General features: G+C 41.5%; 1 protein-coding gene across 1 annotated transcript in view; it reads right to left on the minus strand.

Moving 5' to 3' along the window:
- Positions 1-21,694, minus strand: part of LOC134303423 (astrotactin-2-like) — a 311,971-nt gene that overhangs the window by 239,048 nt on the left and 51,229 nt on the right. The window contains exon 2 of the mRNA XM_062988832.1: positions 5,786-5,973. Within this exon, the coding sequence (XP_062844902.1) occupies positions 5,786-5,973 (188 nt within the window). The remainder of the gene's footprint in view (positions 1-5,785; positions 5,974-21,694) is intronic.

Genomic DNA, 21,694 nt, shown 5'->3' on the forward strand with positions numbered 1-21,694 from the left:
AGAGACCGTAGGATCAATGGTGCACGCCGAGACCCCGGAGGCAACCTCACGAAACAGACGAAACATCACAGACGCAGCACGCCGGGTTACTCCGAACGCTTCTAAACGCTCACGCCGAGACGAGCGGACACGCATCACGTCTCGCAGAACGCCCAGGGGCACGGCTCGGTCTGACTCGCCTCCGTAAATGAGCAGGAGAGGCGGTTAACGGGCGAGCAACGGCTTACCGGAGACACCGGACCCGACCCTGGGTTCAAACGCAGACCGGAACTCTCCCAGGGGGGCGGAAACGGTCATGAATTTAAATCATTAAAGTATTTAACAAGCACAAACAAGGCTGACGTTTATAAACCTGAGGCTGTGGGGCAAAATCAAAGTTTGTCTGAAAACCTAGTGAGCTGCCCTGCTGACCAGTGCCAACCTGGGCAGAACCGTGGAAGGGAACTCGAAGAGTCTGCACAGAGATCAAATTCTCTCAGGTGCATTTGAATGTGGAAAGCTTTTTTAGAAGAGCGGAGACTGTTAAAGCCACAACAAGGCTAACTTCACACACTCGAATGTGCAAAGGTTTTCCGAGGAGCGGAGACTGTTATAACAACAAAGAAGCTTACTCCATGTTAATATCCATGGATTCACTTAAACGTGGAAAGCTTTTCCAGAGGAGCAGAGGAGTGGAGACTGTTAAAGCCACAGAGAGGCTAACTTTATGTTAATGCACATGGATAACTTAGAAGCGGAGACTGTTATAGCCACAAAGAGGATAACTTCACTTTAATGCACATGTATACGCTTAGGAGCGGAGACTGTTATAGCCACAAAGAGGATAACTTCACGTTAATGCACACGGAAACGCTCGTCCTCCTCCACTCTACTCCAGCTCCCTGTCCTCCTCCCCCCGCTCCAGCTCCTCATCCTCCTCCCCCCACTCCAGCTCCCTGTCCTCCTCCCCTCTGCTCCAGCTCCTCGTCCTCCTCCCCTTTACTCCAGCTCCCTGTCCTCCTCCCCTTTACTCCAGCTCCTCATCCTCCTCCTCCCCTCTGCTCCAGCTCCTCATCCTCCTCCCCCCACTCCAGCTCCTCGTCCTCCTCCCCTCTGCTCCAGCTCCTCATCCTCCTCCCCCCACTCCAGCTCCTCGTCCTCCTCCCCTCTGCTCCAGCTCCTCGTCCTCCTCCTCCCCTCTACTCCAGCTCCCTGTCCTCCTCCCCCCGCTCCAGCTCCTCATCCTCCTCCCCCCACTCCAGCTCCCTGTCCTCCTCCCCTTTACTCCAGCTCCTCATCCTCCTCCCCTTTACTCCAGCTCCTCGTCCTCCTCCCCTCTGCTCCAGCTCCTCGTCCTCCTCCCCTTTACTCCAGCTCCTCGTCCTCCTCCCCTCTGCTCCAGCTCCTCGTCCTCCTCCTCCCCTCTGCTCCAGCTCCTCGTCCTCCTCCTCCCCTCTGCTCCAGCTCCTCGTCCTTCTCCTCCCCTCTGCTCCAGCTCCTCGTCCTCCTCCTCCCCTCTGCTCCAGCTCCTCGTCCTCCTCCTCCCCTCTGCTCCAGCTCCTCGTCCTCCTCCTCCCCTCTGCTCCAGCTCAGCCCAGATGTCGAACGTTTCCGAGCTCTGAAGCTCATTATCTGAACCAGCAGTGATGATGGTCTGGCCGGCTGCTCCTCCAACAACCAGCAGGGGCAAAATTGGAACCTACAGGGCCATCATTATCCCGGCACGCCAGCGTTTCCTCGGCGTGACTGGCAGGCGTGCCAATTAAAGCCGGAACACTGCGAGGCGCCGCTTGGTTTTCGTCTCGGCTAATAATCGCGCCGGTGCAGCCTGATCAGACTGGAACACAGAGAGTGGTCCGGAGCACTGCGTGATAATTATGGTTCTGTTTATCATGTCAGGCACGGACGTCAGGCAAGCAGGTGTTAACGGGGGTGAAGATCAAAGCCCTAAAGTTCCTCCACACCAATCTGTCCAGAAGTTTCAGTAAATACTTTATGATGGACGTCTTTTTGTCCAGGAAAGTCCATGTTCCAGCATTTTAAAAGCATATCATTTATTTTATATATGTAATATTATACGTCCGATGCCTGGCTTGTTCTTTAGGATGGGCATTTTAGCCACACCCATCTCTATACATTCAGTTATAGAATATAAGTGATATACGTGTAATGGTTATATGTGGGCCATAAAGTGCGGTCTGAAATGCAGCCGAGAAATCACTTGTAAATAAATGAATGAATGAATGAATAAATAAATAAATAAACAATAATAATAATAATAATTATAATAATAATAAGTAAATAAATAAATAGATAAAATAAAATCCATATTCTTCTAGAAAAATAAATAAATTAATAAATAAATAATAATAAATAATAATAATAATAAATAAATAAATAATAGATCAAATAAAATCCATATTTTTCTAAATAAATAAATAAATAAATAAATAAATAAATAAATAAATAAATAAATAAATAAATAAATAAATAAATATTATAGCATGTTAAAAGTGTATAATTTATTGCCAGTGGCAGTCCATCACAGGGCTTTGGCCAAAACATACACAGCCGATCACGTTTGTGTAGATGTCCGGCCGGCTGATAGCACAGCTAAGATTTCTTTAAATAAAAAAGTGCATTCCTAACATGTTTAAAGATGAGCTCTTGGTCCTTTCTGTGTGGGGTTTGCATGTTCTCCCTGTGTCAGTGTGGGTTTCCAGCCAATTGGTGCTACTGGAAATTGCTCAGTGTGAGTGTTTGTCCACCCCGTAATGGACTGGTGACCTGTCCTAGGTGTTTCCTGCCTTACGCCCGGTGAATCGGAACCATCATGACCATTACTGGGATAAAGCGATGGTAAACAGACAAGGAATGAATGAATGAATGAGTGCATTAATCCTCTACTACAAAACCCCTAAACTAAACCCCTAACCTACCCCACACCCCCACATAGACCTAAAGTAGAGCGGTAAATCCCATTAGCTTAAAAACTCCAGGAACAAATCCAACCTCGTCAACCTGAAACCAACTCCAGCTCTAAACACTCCATATTTATAACCAGCTCATGAATAAAATCAGACCGCCTGGTTGCCTGGGAGACCACAGCGCCGGCCAATCAGATCATACGCAACTCTATTAACGGTAACGGCCCTCCCTGGGGTCCTAAATTCCCCTTCATACGCCTCTGACATGAGGAACAAGTGACAGAGAGCGAATCACCCGCGGTGCCACCGAGTCAATATGAGAATCACAGACTAATAAAAGCAATAAACAAAATTCACGCTAATAATGCAGGTAGAGTTTCGGTTCGGAGGAATGAGAACGCACAGCATGGCTGTAATGTCATGATGTGTCGACGCCCAGATTGTTGTTTAGGAGGGGAGGGTATTTCAGCCACGCCCTTCGGCAGCATGCATATACAATCAGTTACAGAATATAAGTGCTATATGTGTATTGATTACATGTGGGACATAAAATGCAGTCTGGAATGCAGCCGGAAAAATAACTTGCAAATAAATACATTTTAAAAATAAATAAATAAATAAATAAATGAATAAATAAATAAATAAATAAATAAATAAATGAATAAATTAAAAAATAAATAAATAAATAAATAAGTAAATACAATTTTCAAATAAATAAATACATATTTATTTTAATAAATAAATAAGTAAACACATTTTTTAAATAAATAAATATTTTTTTAAATAAATAAATAAGTAAATCTTTTTTTTAATACATGAATAACTATTTAAAGAAAATAAAAAATAAATAAGTAAATAATTTTTTTAAATAAATAAAACCCCAGATACTGAAACTTTTAACTTATTTTTATTATTGTTATATTAAAAAATAAAAAATAAATAAATACATAAATAATAATAATAATAATAATTATGATGAATAAAATGCATAATGTTTGAACTGCATTATTTTCCTAGAGAATAAATAAATAATTAATTAAATAAATAAATACCAGATAATGACGTGGTTAAATATGACTTTTTTGTTTACTTTTTTACTGCATTATTCTTTTAGAGAAAATAATTTTAAAAAAAGTAAATAAATAAATAAATACCCAGGGACAAAGATGGTTAAGTGTGCCTTTTGAATTATTAAATGAATAATAATAATAATAAAATATATAAATAAATAAATACATTTATTAGATCCAGTGCATCAAAATCTCCAGGAGAACTAAAGAAAATGGTAAGTTAATTTCTTCAACATTGACTTTAAGACTTAAAGGATTGTTTACTACAGTTTAGGACAGTGTTTTGTACTGGACTGAAACATTTATTGGGGCGATGCCTGCACCCCTGTCTAAAGACATTAAGTAATTTAGTCCCACTAAACAGCTTTGACGAGATCAGTGTCCAGCCATAAAAACACTTTTGTGTTTTCACAAATTCCCACAGACACACTGACATTCAAACTCTTGTAAGAAGCTTCTCAGTAGAGCTGCTGCAGTTCTGGCTGAACGATCACAAAATATTTTATTAGCATCTAAATGCTAACGTCCTTGTCGAGCGGCTAGTTAACAGAAGTCGAGCCGCGCTCGCTCCCGGACTCTGATTATCACGCTGACGAGAGCGTGGCAGAAAGAGCCGGATGAGCGACAGTTAGTTGGCACGAGGACAGTGCCAGGCTCGTATCTGTCATGCAGCTGACAGCATTACGGTTAATGATGCTTATTCGGAGCGCCAAAGGCGGGCGGCTCACCCACACGCAGGAGCAGAGGTACGGAGGTCTACCTGATGGCCAGAGGATACGGTACCGTCCTTGTCCTCATTTACCCGTTAAGTGTTCGTTAAGTGCCCGTCAGGCCGAGTCAGGACGTGAGCCGTGAATCCAGCGGGTGGTTCAGCTTGACCTGAGATAATCGTCCAGTGGGCATCATGAACCTACAAACTGTTGGCATAAAGTTTAAGGAAGGTCCTTCTCCTTTCCACTGTGACTGTGTCCTTCTGCACACAGCATGAAGCCAAAAGTATTTGGACACCCAACCATGAGCTTGTCGGACACCACGTTTCCAAAACGAACTTTGTTAACCTTTCAGCGGTACAAGACTTTCAGTTCGGGCCACGAGGGCCAACTTTAGGGGCCCAACAGTGACAACTTCTCAGCAGAGATGCTTGCAGTCCAGTTCCTACAAATACAGTCCAACTTCAATTAAAACTAAGTGATGTATGATCAACCATAGGTAGTGTACGTGTTTTAGAAATAGGCTTACTGTTTGATTTAGTTCTTTATCCTCTCCAATACATTTCTATGCATTAATGTGATGTTTGTTTAGTGTTAGACGGGGAGATTTTCCAACACCTGGATCCAACTATGCTTATTTTCATAGCTGTTCATAGCCTGCATGTATACAATCCTGTCAATTGAGGCTTTTGGGCCTTGCTCAAGAGTCCAACAGCGTCAGCGTGGCAGATATTCAGCTTGTCCCAGGAAACTCCAAACTACTACTTACGACTACCAGTCCATTCTTGGTTACCAAAAGCATGATCTTACATCAGATCACTCTTCAATCCATCATATAAACTAATGATTGCTCAACAATCATGATCACAACTAACTAACTAACCAGATAAACCTCAATAAACTATCACACATACAACCGAAGCATTCCAGCCGCATTAGTCCATTAGTTTGACCTCTGGGTGGCGCTATCACATAAACAAATCTAAAATGCTCCACATCTTCTTTCCCCCGACTTAGTTAGTAATCAGTAATCAAAAAAAGTTTGGACACTCCTGTATCAGTCTGTAATGACTTCGCTCAGGTGGGTTTGTGCACTTACCATGACGGAGATGTGGAGCAGGTGCACGTGCTCGTGCAGGCCCTGCGACGGCTCTCGAACCGTGGGCTGCGTCGCCTGGGACAGCTGCTCCGAACTGCTCATGGACACGTGGAAGAAAAGCGTCCCGTTTTCCAACCACTGCTGCTTCCAGTGAACCTGGGAGATATCCGCCCCGGTCCCTGACATTTCTGCAAGAACAAAGAACGAGAGATTGGTCAGGATTCGGGTGATCAAGGACGCAGTGTCATTTACTTAATGATTCTGAAACATAAAGAAACAATAACGGCTGCTTATCATGAGGAAGCGGTTTAGACCTTCACACTCTCACATACAACAGGTGATTTCAAAAGATCACAGGATCCAAACATCTACAAACTTCTCTTAGATAAAATAGAACAATGGAAGAATATGCCAAACTTCACAGACTATTACCAAAGAAGGAACGATTATCCGTAACATTGAAGGTTTTGAACGTTGCATTGCTCAAATTGCATCCTTCCTTCCTTCCAAACTTCCTTCCTTCCAAACTTCTTTCCGAATTTCCAAACTTCCTTAGGAACGTCCTTCCTTCCTTCCAAACTTCCTTTCAAACTACCTTCCAAATTTCCAAACTTTCCTTTCCTTCTTCCTTCCTTTTCTTTTGTTTAGTGGTTCTGTCTGTAGTTTCTTTCTTTCTGACTGAGGGACCGGCCTCACGCACCAATTCACCAAAGTACCGGTGAATAAGAAGGGGTCGGTGGAAGGGGTCAGGCAAATATACCTTCCTCGGCTGCATTGGCTACAATAAATCAAGAGAAAAAGGAAGAAAATGTGTAAATAAAATAGTAACATAAATAAATGAAATATTTAAATAGTAAATCTAGAAGGTATGAGGCTACCTGCTGCACTGCAAGCTTCATACTGTGAATCTTAATATCACATTTCATGACTTCGTTGAGCCTCTTATTTATTTATTTTTTTTTTTTTTTGCTCTGGCGGTGGGTAAGTCGGGACCTTGAGGAAAAGACGGACGTTCATTACCTCACTAACACCCTTCAGCTGGCTCACCAAAAGACCGATTAGAGCTCCAGTCCGACAATAAAGCACAGACTGAGTAAACAGGCTTAATTACATCGAGCGTTTCATTATCCTCAGCAAGTTCCGCCCGCAATTTCCACCGAGCGAGCGGCGGCGTAAATCAGTCAGATTATTACAAACCAGGGTGACGCAAAGCGCACGGGCAACGTTGGCATGATGTATCCAAGCACAGCCATTATCATTACACATAAATCTGAGAGGAAAGGATGCTGCTTCAGTGACTTTCAGCCTTTAATGCTTCCTCACAAATCAGCTCGTGCTTGTTAATGCATCAGCGCGTCCCGGGGCGGATCACTTCCCGCCGCAGAGAGCCGAACGCCGGGGCGAGAGGATCCGCTTTAACAGGACGCCTGGGAGAGACCTTGAGTGGCGTGAAGCGATGGCACTGACGGGAGTTTTGATAAAAGCTTGGGAAGATGGTTATCGAGAACGTGGCTCTGTTCTCTGATCGATCCCGACGTTCTGCAGAGTCGCTGTGACCTCTGGGAATTATGGCCCTGATATTTCCTCAGATAGGAGGCTGATTGAAAGAGAGACTTCACAGGAGATGGACTGGATCAGTGGTGGAGGGCAAGAGCCAAATTCATGAGAACCCTCAGCAAAAACCCACAAATAAGAAGGGGTACTTAGACATAGCCAATTATGGCTGTATGTAAACACCTGACCAGCTGATAGCACCAGATTCAAACCCAGCTGTGGTGGGTCAGCATAAATTACAGCACCACCTTTTTGTCCTGTCCTGGAGGGTCACTCAAAACCCCCAGTCGCAGGGCTAAAATGCCGAGCAGTCAATCCAACTACTACAAGTTTTTGGCAGGTGAGAAAAAGCAAATTGGACAGTGGAAGAACATGCCAAACTCCTTAGACAGTTACCAAAGAGGGAGCGATTACTCTGCAATGGATTGGCGTCGCATCCAGGGTGTGATGCTGCATTACGCCCAATGAATGAATGAATGGTGCCTCCTCTTTTCCTTCTCTTTCTTTTCTTTCTTACTTATTTACTCTTACATACTTACTTACAGACTTCTGTACTTAATTATTTATTAACGTACTTATTTATTGACATACTTACATACTTAATTAATTACCTAAGTACATACTTATGTTTTCACTTACGTACTTGCGTACCTACTTAACTACATACTACATACTTATGTACTTACTTAATTATGTACGTACATCTGTACTCCCGTACTTACGCACGTATTTTTTCATGCATTTTCTCCCCATTTCATTCCTGATATAGCGCAGTTAATTCTGTCTTCCGCTGCTGAGGGATACCAGATTGCATTCGAGGAGAGCACGTCACTGTACACGCCTCTTCTGACATGTGCACAGCCCTTCTTTTCTTGCCCCTGCATTCTGCACTGGCGTCTCTTCCACCAGTCAAGGTCCTCAGATACGGTGGCCACTTAATATCTGCTACATACTTATGTACTTATTTAATAACATACTTATGTACTTATGTACTTATTTAATAACATACTTATGTACTTAGGTACTTATTTAATTACATACTTATGTACTTAGGTACTTATTTAATAACATACTTATGTACTTATGTACTTATTTAATTACATACTTATGTACTTATGTACTCATTTAATAACATACTTATGTACTTATGTACTCATTTAATAACATACTTATGTACTTATGTACTCATTTAATAACATACTTATGTACTTAGGTACTTATTTAATAACATACTTATGTACTTACATACTTATTTAATAACATACTTATGTACTCATTTAATAACATACGTATGTACTTATGTACTCATTTAATAACATACTTATGTACTTAGGTACTTATTTAATTACATACTTATGTACTTAGGTACTTATTTAATAACATACTTATGTACTTACATACTTATTTAATAACACTTATGTACTCATTTAATAACATACTTATGTACTTAGGTACTTATTTATTTACATACTTATGTACTTAGGTACTTATTTATTTACATACCTATGTACTTAGGTACATATATAATTACATACTTCTGTACTTACAGACTTACTTAAGTACGTACTTACATAGTTACTTATTTGTTTACATACTTACTCAGCTCAATAAAATACTTACTCATGTACTTATTTACTTACGTACCTATTTATTTATTTAAAACATCATAAAAGTTGCAGTGCAACCAGAAAGCAGCAGGAACAACAAGCAATGTACAATCATCTCTGTTCCGAAAGCACCCAAGAAAAATAAATCCCTCTTCGACACGTCCACAATGTGTAAATATACAAAATCTACTTTATTTCCTGTTTCCCAGACTGAACGATGTAAAGAGAACTCTCATTATGAATCATTACAGAATCTCCTCTTTCGTTTTCTCACCTCACCTCCCAGCAGGTTCACACAGACGTTTTACAGTCGCTGTCTTTTTGTTCTGTAGAATTTTTTTTCTGCTGTGTTTTGCAAAATTGACTTCCTTTAAGCATCTCCTCTCCTTAGCACTCATACGTCTTTAAACAAAAATCTATAAGAGAGACGCTGAGCGATGTCTCTTTTCTTTTAATCGCTCACTCAGACACTATTGTGTATGTGTGTGTATGTGTGTGTGTGTGTGTGTGAGCTGCAGTGATTCATTGTTTTTGTGAAGCTCAGCTTTCAGCTCCTGATCCTGCAAAGTAAAAAAAACCTCAATGGGTTCTGGAGCTGAAACACACTATATGGTCAAAAGTGTTGTGACGTCCCTTCGAATTATTGAATTAATGTGTTTTAGTGTAATAAATCAGTTACAAAATGGAATCATATGCTTCTAACTTTGCAGCAACAGTATAGGGAAGGTCCTTTCCTGTTCCAACATGACTGTGTCTCTATAAAGACATGAAGAAAAGCTCCATGTGTCCTGCACAGAGTCCTGACCTCTGCCGCACTCAGCAGCTCTGAAATGAACCGGAACGTCAACTGAGGCTTTCTTGACCATTATCAGTGCCCAGCCATATAAACACTGTTATCTTTTCACTAAACGGGCACAAATTCCCCCAGACATACCAACATTCAGTGGCTTTTACCATAGCTGATATGGTCACATAGGGGTAATAATAATAATATTAATAAATTATACACACTATTAAGTTATACAAGTTTCAAATTCTTCATTACAGACTTGTTATAAAGTTCTAAAAATATTTTGTATTTATTTATTTTTATTTTGTATAATTGGAATAACTTTATTGTTATTTATTATGTATTGTAAGGGCTCATGTCCATTATGCTGGATTTAAATCTGAGCAGTGCTATCAGCCAGTCTTTGGTGGGGTGGGGGGGTTTGGGGTTGGTCCCCTGGCCGTGGTATTCCTGCCCTCCACCAAGTCTTTATTTCCTAGAGGTACCAGACCGGCTGTGATCCAGTGAAATGAAATGACAGGTTGTATTTTATTATTTACTCATGTATTTATTTATGTATTTATTTATTTATTTATTGACCTTCACGTTTAAGATCTCAAGACTGCAGAATGATGAGAGAATCTTGGAGAGCTTTTTTCTCTCTGACGTTACGACCTGAAATGACCTGAACACAGAGACAGACGAGATCGTACTGAAGTGGATCAAATATCCACCGGATCTGCCAACATCCCATTAAATAAAGAGCCGCACCAGTGTAGCTTCATCTGAAAAAAGCATCTGGATGTTTAGGAAGTAGAACCGGAGACCAACAGAGATCAGATTGTTCTGGCGGCTTGTTTATGCTTATTTATAAGCTATAGATTTATATTATAGCTTCTTTATAGCTATGGTTTGTTTAAGAGACAAATAAAACCTACAATGTCCAGTTTTTTAATATGTACAGGATAATTTTGGGACTGTTTGTAAAATGCAATAAAACCAGGAATTTTACTTTTTTTGGCTGTACCTGTCAGCGGTTGGCACAGTGGGTCATTGCCACAGATAATACAGCATGCCAGGCAATGCCATTTAAAGCAACTGTGCTGTCAGCTGGCTGGACAACTACACAGACATGATGGCCAAAGCCCTGATTGCATGGTTAAAGCCCTGGGTGGATAATCAAAGCTCTGAAATTGGCAAAGCAAAGCCCTAATTGGAAGGTCAAAGTCCTGAGATTGGTGGGCCGAAGCCCTGATTAGATGGTAAAAACCCTAAAATTGGTGGGTCAAAGCCCTGATTAAATGGTCAAAGCCCTGAGATTGGCAGGCCAAAGCCTTAATTGGATGATTAAAGCTTTAAAATGGGTGGGCCAAAGCCCTGATTGGATATTCAAAGCCCTGATTGGATGGTCAAAGCCCTGACAATGATCAAAGCTCTGAGATTGGCAGGCCAAAGCCTTAATTGGATGATTAAAGCTTTAAAATGGGTGGGCCAAAGCCCTGATTGGATGATCAAAGCTCCGAGATTGATGGGTCAAAGCCCTGATTGGATATTCAAAGCCCTGATTGGATATTCAAAGCCCTGATTGGATGGTCAAAGCCCTGACAATGATCAAAGCTCTGAGATTGGCAGGCCAAAGCCCTGATTGGATGGTCAAATCCCTGAGATTGGCGTCCATTACACCCAGAGGAAACCCACACTGAGGGCCCGCTATGAAATATTATGTATTGTATAAATAAAATGTAGATTCATGAACAGGACGTGTATTAAATCTAAACACACAGAAGGGTTTGGATATTTGTTTTCTCTGACTCTGTAAAACCGGAGCTAAATTTGGATTAATTGCGTAATCCGGGGCGCGCCAGCTGGAGACCGGGGCATACACGTTCCCCATTTCACCTTCCCGACGTCCTCCAGCACGGCGCAGCAAATCCTCACTGGAAGCGTAATATGGATTCATACTGTGTCGACATGTATGCAATTTACACCGCCATCTGTCTCAGCGCCCGGCTCGCTCGCCATCCCTCCTTTAAATTCTCTCCTCTCATCCGAAACAGGATCACAAAGCGGCGAGAGGAGATGAGAGACCACGTGCCCTCGGCCTCCCGAGCCCCGAAACCGAGGCGTCGCCGGGCGTCCGGCCAGATGTCAGCCGGGGGAACGTCGTCTCCGCCCGTCCGCTCCTGTTTGTTATTCATTAACACTGATCCCGGGACTACTTAGCCATGGCTGGTACATTGACCCAGGCTAGATCTGTAGCTCTGTAGCTCTTTAGCTTAATCCCGTTCACTCACTTTCACTAAACACTTCATCCTGGTCAGGATTGTGATGCATCCAGAGCCACTCTGCATCAACAGGAATCATTTACATTTACATTTTCAGCATTTAGCAGACGCCTTTATCCAAAGCGACTTACAATTGAGACTGTATAAACTGCAAGCAATTCAGGGTTAAGGGCCTTGCTCAAGAGTCCAACAGTGGCAACCTGGCAGATGTGGGGCTTGAACCAGTGACCTTCCAGTTACCAGTCCTGTACTTTAACCGCTGAGCTACCACTGTTACCAGAAAACTAGGAAACCAAAGTAACTAGAGTAACTAATCACACAGTGATGAGAGGTGGGATTCAAACCCACAACCTCAGGTCCCATGTTGCGCATGTTTTAATTAGGAAGGAGATTGGGGGTGTTTTAAGTCACAATCTAAATTAGCACACTACTTAGTATGTATGATGTTATTTGGGACACTGCAGCTCTCCTTTACTCCGTGTGATCAATCGAAAAGCTGTGGGTTCGAATCTTGGATCTGCCATGCTGTCACTGTTGGGCCCTCAAGCGAGGCCCTTAACTCTCCCGGCTCCAGGGGTGCTCTGAAATTCACTGTACTGTACACGTGTATGTGTGTATATGATAAACAAAGGTGTTCTATCTTCTATTTATCTAGTAATCGGAACGTTGCTGGTTTAAGACCCACATCTGCCAGGTTGGCACTGTTGGGCCCCTGAGCAAGGTCCTTAAAACTCAATCGCTTGCATTGTATATGGTATAGATAATAATATGATATTATGTAGACGTGATGCTCAGTTTCTATTTTATTTGTTTTATATGTTCATTGTCAGTCCACCCGCACACACACTTGCACACGCACACACACACGCACACACACACACACACACACACACACACACACACACACTACTTGCTCAAGATTCTCTTTGCAGAGGTCATTATACTAGCAGCAACACCACGTTCCACATACACATAGGTTCTCTTTGTGTCTGGGTTTCCTTTCATGTGGAAGGTGGATTGACTGCTCCGTCTGCACTGTCTTTCTTTCCTGAATGTATCTGCCTTGCTTCCATGTGGCAACAGACCAGTATAAATCAGGTACTAAAGATAAACACATGAATAAACATGGTACAGCTCTACACTGGGCATCTAAATCCATTCACGTGTCCTCATGAGTGCCCGCTGTTGCCAACGTGCCATTTTGTCCACAGCTGACATCCTCTGGAATAAACCCGAGTCAGCAAATACGCCGTTACTCCAACCTTCACCAAAAAATCCCTTCAAACTACCTCCAGCAAGCAAACAACAAATCCACAGAGCGGAGAGAAGCTCCACCGAAATCACTTGTTTGCTCTGACTCGTCGGTGGATGTGACGGCACGACGGGGGAAATAAAATAAAGACGTAAGTAAATAGAGGAAATGTGAAATGATGTCATTAGCAGCAGTGTAAACATCCCATAATCTGAGCCATTTCTCTCTCCATCTCTTCACAACGTGTGATCTAATTAGACAGAATTATTTACACACTGCCAGTGCGACTGTGAGAGAGCCACGCCGAGTCGGTGTCGATGTGGGCACTTCTGTGTGAATTTCGGGCATGTGTCAGTCAGTGCATAGGATGGTGGCGGGCTTAGGGTTCCACTGTGGAAACCCCACTGTGGAAATAAGTGTGTGAGTCCCACTGTGCAAATGAGTCTGTGTGAGTCCTACTGCGTAAATGAGTCTGTGCAGGTGCTATAATGTAAATGAGTCTGTGCAAGCTCCACTGTGTACATGAGTCTTTACAAATCACATAATTTAAATGAGTCTGTGTGAGTCCTACTGCGTAAATGAGTCTGTGTGAGTCCCAGTGTGTAAATGAGTCTGTGCGAGTCCTGCTGTGTAAACAAGTCTGTGCAAGTTCCACTGTGTAAATGAGTCTGTGTGAGTCCCAGTGTGTAAATGAGTCTGTGCGTGTCCTACTGAGTAAATGAGTCTGTGTGAGTCCCAGTGTGTAAATGAGTCTGTGCGAGTCCTGCTGTGTAAACAAGTCTGTGCAAGTTCCACTGTGTAAATGAGTCTTTACAAATCACATAATGTAAATGAGTCTGTGCGAGTCCCACAGTGTAAACGAGTCTGTAAGAGTCCCACTGTTAAAATGAGTTTGTGAGTCCCACTTTGTAAACAAGTCTAAGCTCCATGTCAATAAGTCTGTGCAAGTCCCACTGTGTAAATGAGTCTGTGTGAGTCCCAGTGTGTAAACGAGTCTGTGTGAGTCCTTTTGTGTAAATGAGTCTGTGTAAGTCCCACTGTGTAAATGAGTCTGTGTAAGTCCCACTGTGTAAATGAGTCTGTGTGAGTCCCACTGTGTAAACGAGTCTGTGTGAGTCCCACTGTGTAAATGAGTCTGTGTGAGTCCCAGTGTGTAAATGAGTCTGTGTGAGTCCCACTGTTTAAACGAGTCTGTGTGAGTCCTTTTGTGTAAATGAGTCTGTGTGAGTCCCACTGTGTAAACGAGTCTTTGCAAATCACATTATTTAAATGAGTCTGTGTGAGTCCTACTGTGTAAATGAGTCAGTGCAAGTATTAATGCCAGCGTATCTGTGCCAGTGCGCGTCTGGTTGCCGTCAGCGTGGTGACAGGCGGACGGCCGGTTAACAAGCGCACGTCCTCCACACCCGCCCTGATAAAAGCTGGAGGCCCTTAGGCACCTCGCTGTCTGTCATCGTGCTCACGCCACAATCAGGCTGCTTTCTGCCCACACGGGCATGACGCTGGCACCGCGCTGGCACCCATCAGCACCTCAGCCTTTCGTCATTCACAGAGTCTCAGTGTGAGAGACTTCTACACGCTTCCATGACGGCTCATGATGATAGTGGATCAGGTTGATGGCTGGCAGCTGCCATATAAACATACGTTTACCATATATGGCTGGGTGACGCGAGTCCTGATTGTAGCGTAATCAAATATAAGTACTTATCGTTTATTAAGGCATATGTATGTAAGGCAAACAGCATAAAGAAACCTCGAAAACAACCTCCAAACACAAGTTCTCTGTGCTGCCCGGGTTTAAATAATATCACTTTTTTTTTTGGAACATCGTGGTTATAAGCTCCTCTGATGACTGTGCCATAAACGACAAACCTTCACAAATAAAAGCGAACCGCGGTAATCGACCAGTCTTGGCTCCGAAAGCCGGAGCAATATGTACATATTACGTCCTCGCTTCCCCGAACTACACTGCAAATTAAATATTAGGACATTTTAATGCCACTCAGGCGTCTCATTAAAGCTTGAAACGAACTGTTTCGCATTCGGCAGCGCGGACCTCATTAAAATTCACACAATTAAAAATGTACCGCGTTCCCGGAGAACACCGCTTCGCTTTTGTGCTGAATTTTAATGCTGTCATTTGTGTGCCGCCGCGAACTCGGGCTCCGATGTGCCACGTTAGCCTAATTCTGCCATCACCTATGGCAGAATTAAAAAAAAAATTTAAAAAAAGAGGGGCGTATTCCTCTGTGGCATAAAAAAAATCCCCCTGCTATTTTGGGACTCAGAGCTCATAACCATTCAGGAATTAGAAGCCAGAACAAGACGTGGAAGAGCGCTATAATGTTCAAGGTTAAGGTACAGGGGGTGAACGGGGTGCATAAAAAACGCCAGCGTGCTTTATTGTTGCTTTGACCTTCCGCTTAAGTCATAACCCGTCACCTCATTTATTATTATTGAGACAAATCGCGTTATTAAAACTCTGGAAGGGCAACTGGTTCTGCATTAGGGGATGCGAACCAAATACGGCACAGTGTATAGAATTCGAAAGTGATGCTGCAGCGTTTTAGACTCTTTTTAGATGCTGTTCCCATAAACAAATAATAAAATATAAACATATTTATGGCGCTACTGTATAAGTGAGTGAGTAGTTAACCTTGTTTATTTAAAGGTTTACTCGCTGCCACAGAAGTTACGAGCACTGGGCATCACCATGTTTGGTCACTGGCACCGTTTCATAGACACTAAAAATTATTAATGTGTAAATATAAACTGCTCTTATATAAAACCGATAACACACAGAGAGTATAAACGTGTCACTACATTATATTAACTGTTAAAATAAAGATCAGACAACCTTAAAATAATCCACAAAGCTTTTATTATTATTAATCCACCTTAACTAAGACAATATTGTTGATATAGTTGATCTGTTTAAGAAGATTGATCGATCCATCCGTCCAGCCGTCTATTTATCTATCTATCTATCTGTCTGTCTGTCTGTCTGTCTATCTGTATCTATCTATCTATCTATCTATCTATCTATCTATCTATCTATCTATCTATCTATCTATCTATCTATCTATCTATCTATACATCTGTCTATCTACACATCTGTCTGTCTGTCCTTCTGTCTGTCTGTCTGTCTATCTATCTATATGTCTGTCTGTCTATCTATCGTACTATTTGTCCGTCTGTCTATCTATGTGTCTGTCTATGTGTCTGTCTACCTGTCTGTCTATCTATCTGTCTGTCTCTCTGTCTGTTTATTTATCTATCTGTCTGTCCATCCACCCTTCTATCTATCTATCTGTCTGTGTCTGTCTGTTTGTCTCTCTGTCTGCCTATCTGTCTATCATTATATATGTCTGTCCGTCTATCTATCTATCTGTCTGTCTGTCTGTCTGTCTGTTTATCTTTCTGTCTGCCTGTCTGCCTATTTATTATTCTATCTGTCCATCTGTCTGTCTGTCCATCCTTCTGTCTGTCTATCTGTCTGTTGTTTGTATATGTATACATGCTGGTAAAATGTACCTTAAACAACACATACACACACACCAAATTTCTGTACAGCCAACCAACCATACAGATACAACCAAACATCTGTATAATCACACAACCTATGCTGTACACACACATATACATATACACATACATATGGGTGTAAACACACCCACCTAAACATCTGTATATACACACAACCTTTTGCAAATCAGAACCACCTATTTCTGCAAATACAAGCACCTGCACACACACACACTCACACATACCTCGAAACCCCGAAATTAATACACACCATCGCTGTGTACCCTCAGGCGACGCTTTCATGTCCACCCATGACACGATGCGTCAGTCCATCCGCCCGCGTCACTTCTACAACATCCCAAACATTACAGCTCACTCATCTGTGTTCCTTCCTCCAGCAAAAAGCAACTCCAACACCCCCATTACTCACACATCACTCACACACTGACGTCCTGGCCTCTGGTGGTCATCAATCATTGTTCAAACACACACACACACACACACACACACACACACACACACACACACGTTCAGTGAGAAGAGCATGTGATGTCAAAGAGACCAGGGACAGATTCCAAAATCGAGTGGAGGCTGTTATCGACTAAAAAAAAGGGGGGGGGAAGGGGGGGGTGTTGACCGTGGTTTTAAAATTGGATGTCCTGCAAACTCATGGTCTAGTGTACACACACACATATACCTGTACACACACCCAAACATCTGTACACACACCTATACCTGTAAACACAGCTACACATCTGTACACACACACCTATACCAGTAAACACAGCAAAACATCTGTACACACACACACACACACCTACACATCTAAACACACCCATATATCTGCACACACACCTATACCTGTAAACACAGCTAAACACCTGTACACACACACACACCTATACCTGTAAACACTCCTAAACATCTGTACACACACCTATACCTGTAAACATAACCAAACACATGTAAACACACACACCTATACCTGTAAACACACCCAAATATGAGCACACACACACAACCTTTGCCTTTGATTACCTCTGGTGGTCATCAATCATTGTTCAATCACACACCCTGGACACCCTGGACACCCTGGACACCCTGGTCATGTGACTCCAATCAACCCTTTTTACCAAGACAGCCAGTCGTGTGTGTATGTAGACGCCCGGTCAGGCAATAACAGCTCCGGCAAATGGATTCAAACCCTAAATCTCCCTATCAAACCCCATTTATTTTATTTATTTACTAAACATACGTTGATCGTCTACGCTGCATTATCTCCATCCACTGATCCAGCGCTCTTTTCTTCCCCTCCATTAAAGTGACCTCCACTTTACATCCCATTATCATCTATCGCACCTCACACACTAATAAAAGCCGGGCGCTCCATTTACACCCCGAATACGATATCGTACCACAATTCAATTTGCTTTCCAGGCCGGCAGTAAGTCCCGACTCCTACACGGAAATTAGCGCCATTATGGAAAACAATCCCTCAGTAATTTATGGAGGGATCTATAAAAGCTCGGGTCGCCCTCCATACCGGATTAAAAGGGCAGGCGGCCAACAGGCCACTATAATGTATTTAAAGTGGCACATTAACAGGATAAACAGTTGGCTTTGTCTGTAATGTCCATAAACTTTTGCTGAAAACGCAACCAAATCCCATTAATGAAGCTAATCAGATGATTCTGTGTTCGTCACAGCGACCTGCAGAGTCCCAGATGTGATACACACGTCTAAATTTACTAATCCAGAGCTGTACAGTTCCTACCAAAGAGGAAAATAATGGACAGTTTCATTAAAACAGGCTGCGTCTACTAAAATAAATAAGTGATCAACTCAATATTTTGAGATATATAAACAATATGTGATCTTATATAATAGTAAATTAAATAAAAATACAATAAATAAATAAATAAAAAGTAAATAAATACGTAAATGAATAAATAATAATAATAATAATAATAAATAAATAAATAAAAAGTAAATAAATAAGTAAATGAATAAATAATAATAATAAATAAATAAATAAAAAGTAAATACATAAGTAAATGAATGAATTAATAAATAAATAAATAAAAAGTAAATAAATAAGTAAATGAATAAATAATAATAATAATAATAAATAAATAAAAGTAAATGAATAAATAAATAAATAAATAAAAATTACCTTAAATGATTCATTATCATCATTTTCTTATGTAGCACCGTCCCCATGCTCAAGGATGCAACAGTATTTATTCCGCTATATATACCGTCTGAGTTTAAATCTCAGCTCTGCTACCGGTCGGCTGGGCGCCCCCTAGCAGGCACGATTAACAGTACAGAAAGTGCAGCAGACAAAATCGACCACTAGTCTGCTGCGTGGGAAAAGACCGGACTAAAAAAGTGGGCGGGGTCTTCGAGGCTGTGTAACGACCCTGGTTAGTCGCCTGAGGCGCCTGTACAGAAGTGGAGGAACATGAAGATCAGCATGTGACTCTGCACAAGACTGGCCTCACGCGGCAATCCAACAAAGTACTAGCGAATAAGAAGCTGGCAGCGGACCACACACGTTTCGGAGGGGGCATGTGTCAGGTAAATATACCCTCCTCTGATGCGATCAGGGTCTCCAGCAGTGGAAGAGTAACATGGTTCTGGACTCCGTGGGCGGTTAGGAGGGTAGAAAATTGGTTTCTGTGGATCTCTGTTGTGTCCAGTATGTTCAAAATACAATCCATGCCACACCACCAACCGTTGGCATGAACTCTTGACCTGAGGCAGTGGGATCCCATTAAGCATAAACCAGCGCTCACCAAACAGCTGATCCATTTCAAACCAGTATGTGAGTCTGAGCTCCCGGTTTCCTAAAACAGCAGGACGATTATTGTGACAATTAAGAGCCTGGTGGGTTCATTTGTACCAGCAAACGAGGAACAAAATCTCCCCCTCTTCCAAAAAAAAACAGGCACCGAGCAGATACCACACACACACTGGCAATGAAAGTGGCATATGGTGCATCGAGGGGGCACGGAGCGGGCACGGAGAAGAGCTGCTTCCTGTGACTGAATCCATGCACACAGCAGCCACTCGGCCAAAGTCCCAAAAATATGTAGACACCCCTTCCAACCAGTGAATTCAGCCATTACAACCATATACAATTAACTCATGGTTTCATTTTAGCAAAGCAAGCTTGTTTTGTGAAGTGGAAACATCTAAGAGCAACAACAGCTCAGCCATCATGTTAGTCACAGACCAGGACCAACCAAGTCAAGCTTTAAGTAAAGTGGTCTAAAGGACACCACCACTAGACCTTTAAGCTGTAAAATGTGTTCTCCTGGATAATGAATCGATCTTCACTATCTTGATTCAGATGGTGCTGAGAGAACACCTCAAAAATATTAAGACACTCCTTCTAATTAAAATGCTTTCACTTTTACTTTGCAGCAACAGTTTAGGGAAGGTCCTTTCCTGTTCCAGCATGAATAAATGGAGAAAAGCTTGGTTTAAAAACCAAGAAACTCCAGTGGCCTCAGCCTCACTTAACAGCTCTGGAATGAACTGGAACATCAACTGAGACTTTGCAACCTTACAGATGCACTTTTGACTGAATGGGCACGAATTCCCACAGACATACAGACGTCTTGGGAGAAGCCTCCTTAGAAGAGTGGCTGTTGTTCTAGCCGAAAAGATCACATAGAGATCACTTTATTTTATCTATTTCTATTTTATATTTATTTTTATTATTATTTAATTTATTTATCTATTTATCTATTTGTTTGTTTTTTCTTTTTTTGAATAATTGATTCGATTATTTAATAATTAAATAGTTTTCTTATTTATTTACTTTTTACTTTTTATTATTTTACTATTTTTTATCATTTCTTTTTTTATTTTATTTTTTATTTATTTACTTTTTCTTTTATGTATTTATTATTATTTTATATTTATTTTTAATTATTATTTTATTTATGTTTTTTTTTTTTTTTTTATTAATTTATTTATTTATGTAATAATTCAATAGTTTGCTTATTTATTTACTTTTATACAATTTATTATTTTTCTATTTATATCTTATTTTTTATTTTATTATTTTTTATTTGTTTGTTGTATGTATTTATTATTATTTTTATTTGTATTTATATTTATTTATTTAATGTATTCATTTTTCTCAGTACCATCGGCCATGCAAATGAAACGAGAGCTAGCAGAGAGGGAGGAATCCATTTTATTACTTTTATTGTGTAGCACTCGAGCTTTGAGTAACCGCTCCTGTCTCTATAACGCCGCTTTTATTTATAATTCTACAGGTCGGAATAATGTGGAAACTGGTAATGGAAGGAGAAACGAAGCGTAGTAAGTAACGACGTCCGAGTAAAGGCACCTCTGTGCGTAATTACAACGCGCACTGTGAGTCAACAGGAAGAGATTAACTTCTTCGCCGAGCTAGCCTTCTGAGAGAAATAGTCGCCGTTGCTTAGCAGCGGTGAAATACGGCGTGGAGACGTGGAATCTGAGCTCGGTAACGGGGGCGCGGGAATGCACGCGGAGCGTAAACGACCCTGCACGCTAAAGTAATATGATTTCATACAGCGGGTTGCTCATTACGCTCTGATTTATTAATGCTGTGGAACACTAGCACCAGCAGTGGAAAACTATTCAGATACCTGATCATGATCACTTCCTGTTTAAAAAACAAGCGGTATTAGAACAAAGTAACCTCTGTATGATGTCTGTGGGAATTTTTGCCCATTCAGTTAAAAGATAACAGCATTTGAATGGCCAAGCGGTGATATTCTTCAAGAAAGCCTCAGTTGATGAGGACACTGGAGTTCCTTTAAACCAAATCTTTATAAAACTTGCTTTGTGGAACAGGAAAGGTCCTTCCCTAAACTGTTGCTGCATTTATTACACCTGCTACACAAGAATTCACAA

The sequence above is a fragment of the Trichomycterus rosablanca genome, chromosome 26, assembly GCF_030014385.1.
Source record: "Trichomycterus rosablanca isolate fTriRos1 chromosome 26, fTriRos1.hap1, whole genome shotgun sequence".
Taxonomy (NCBI): domain Eukaryota; kingdom Metazoa; phylum Chordata; class Actinopteri; order Siluriformes; family Trichomycteridae; genus Trichomycterus; species Trichomycterus rosablanca.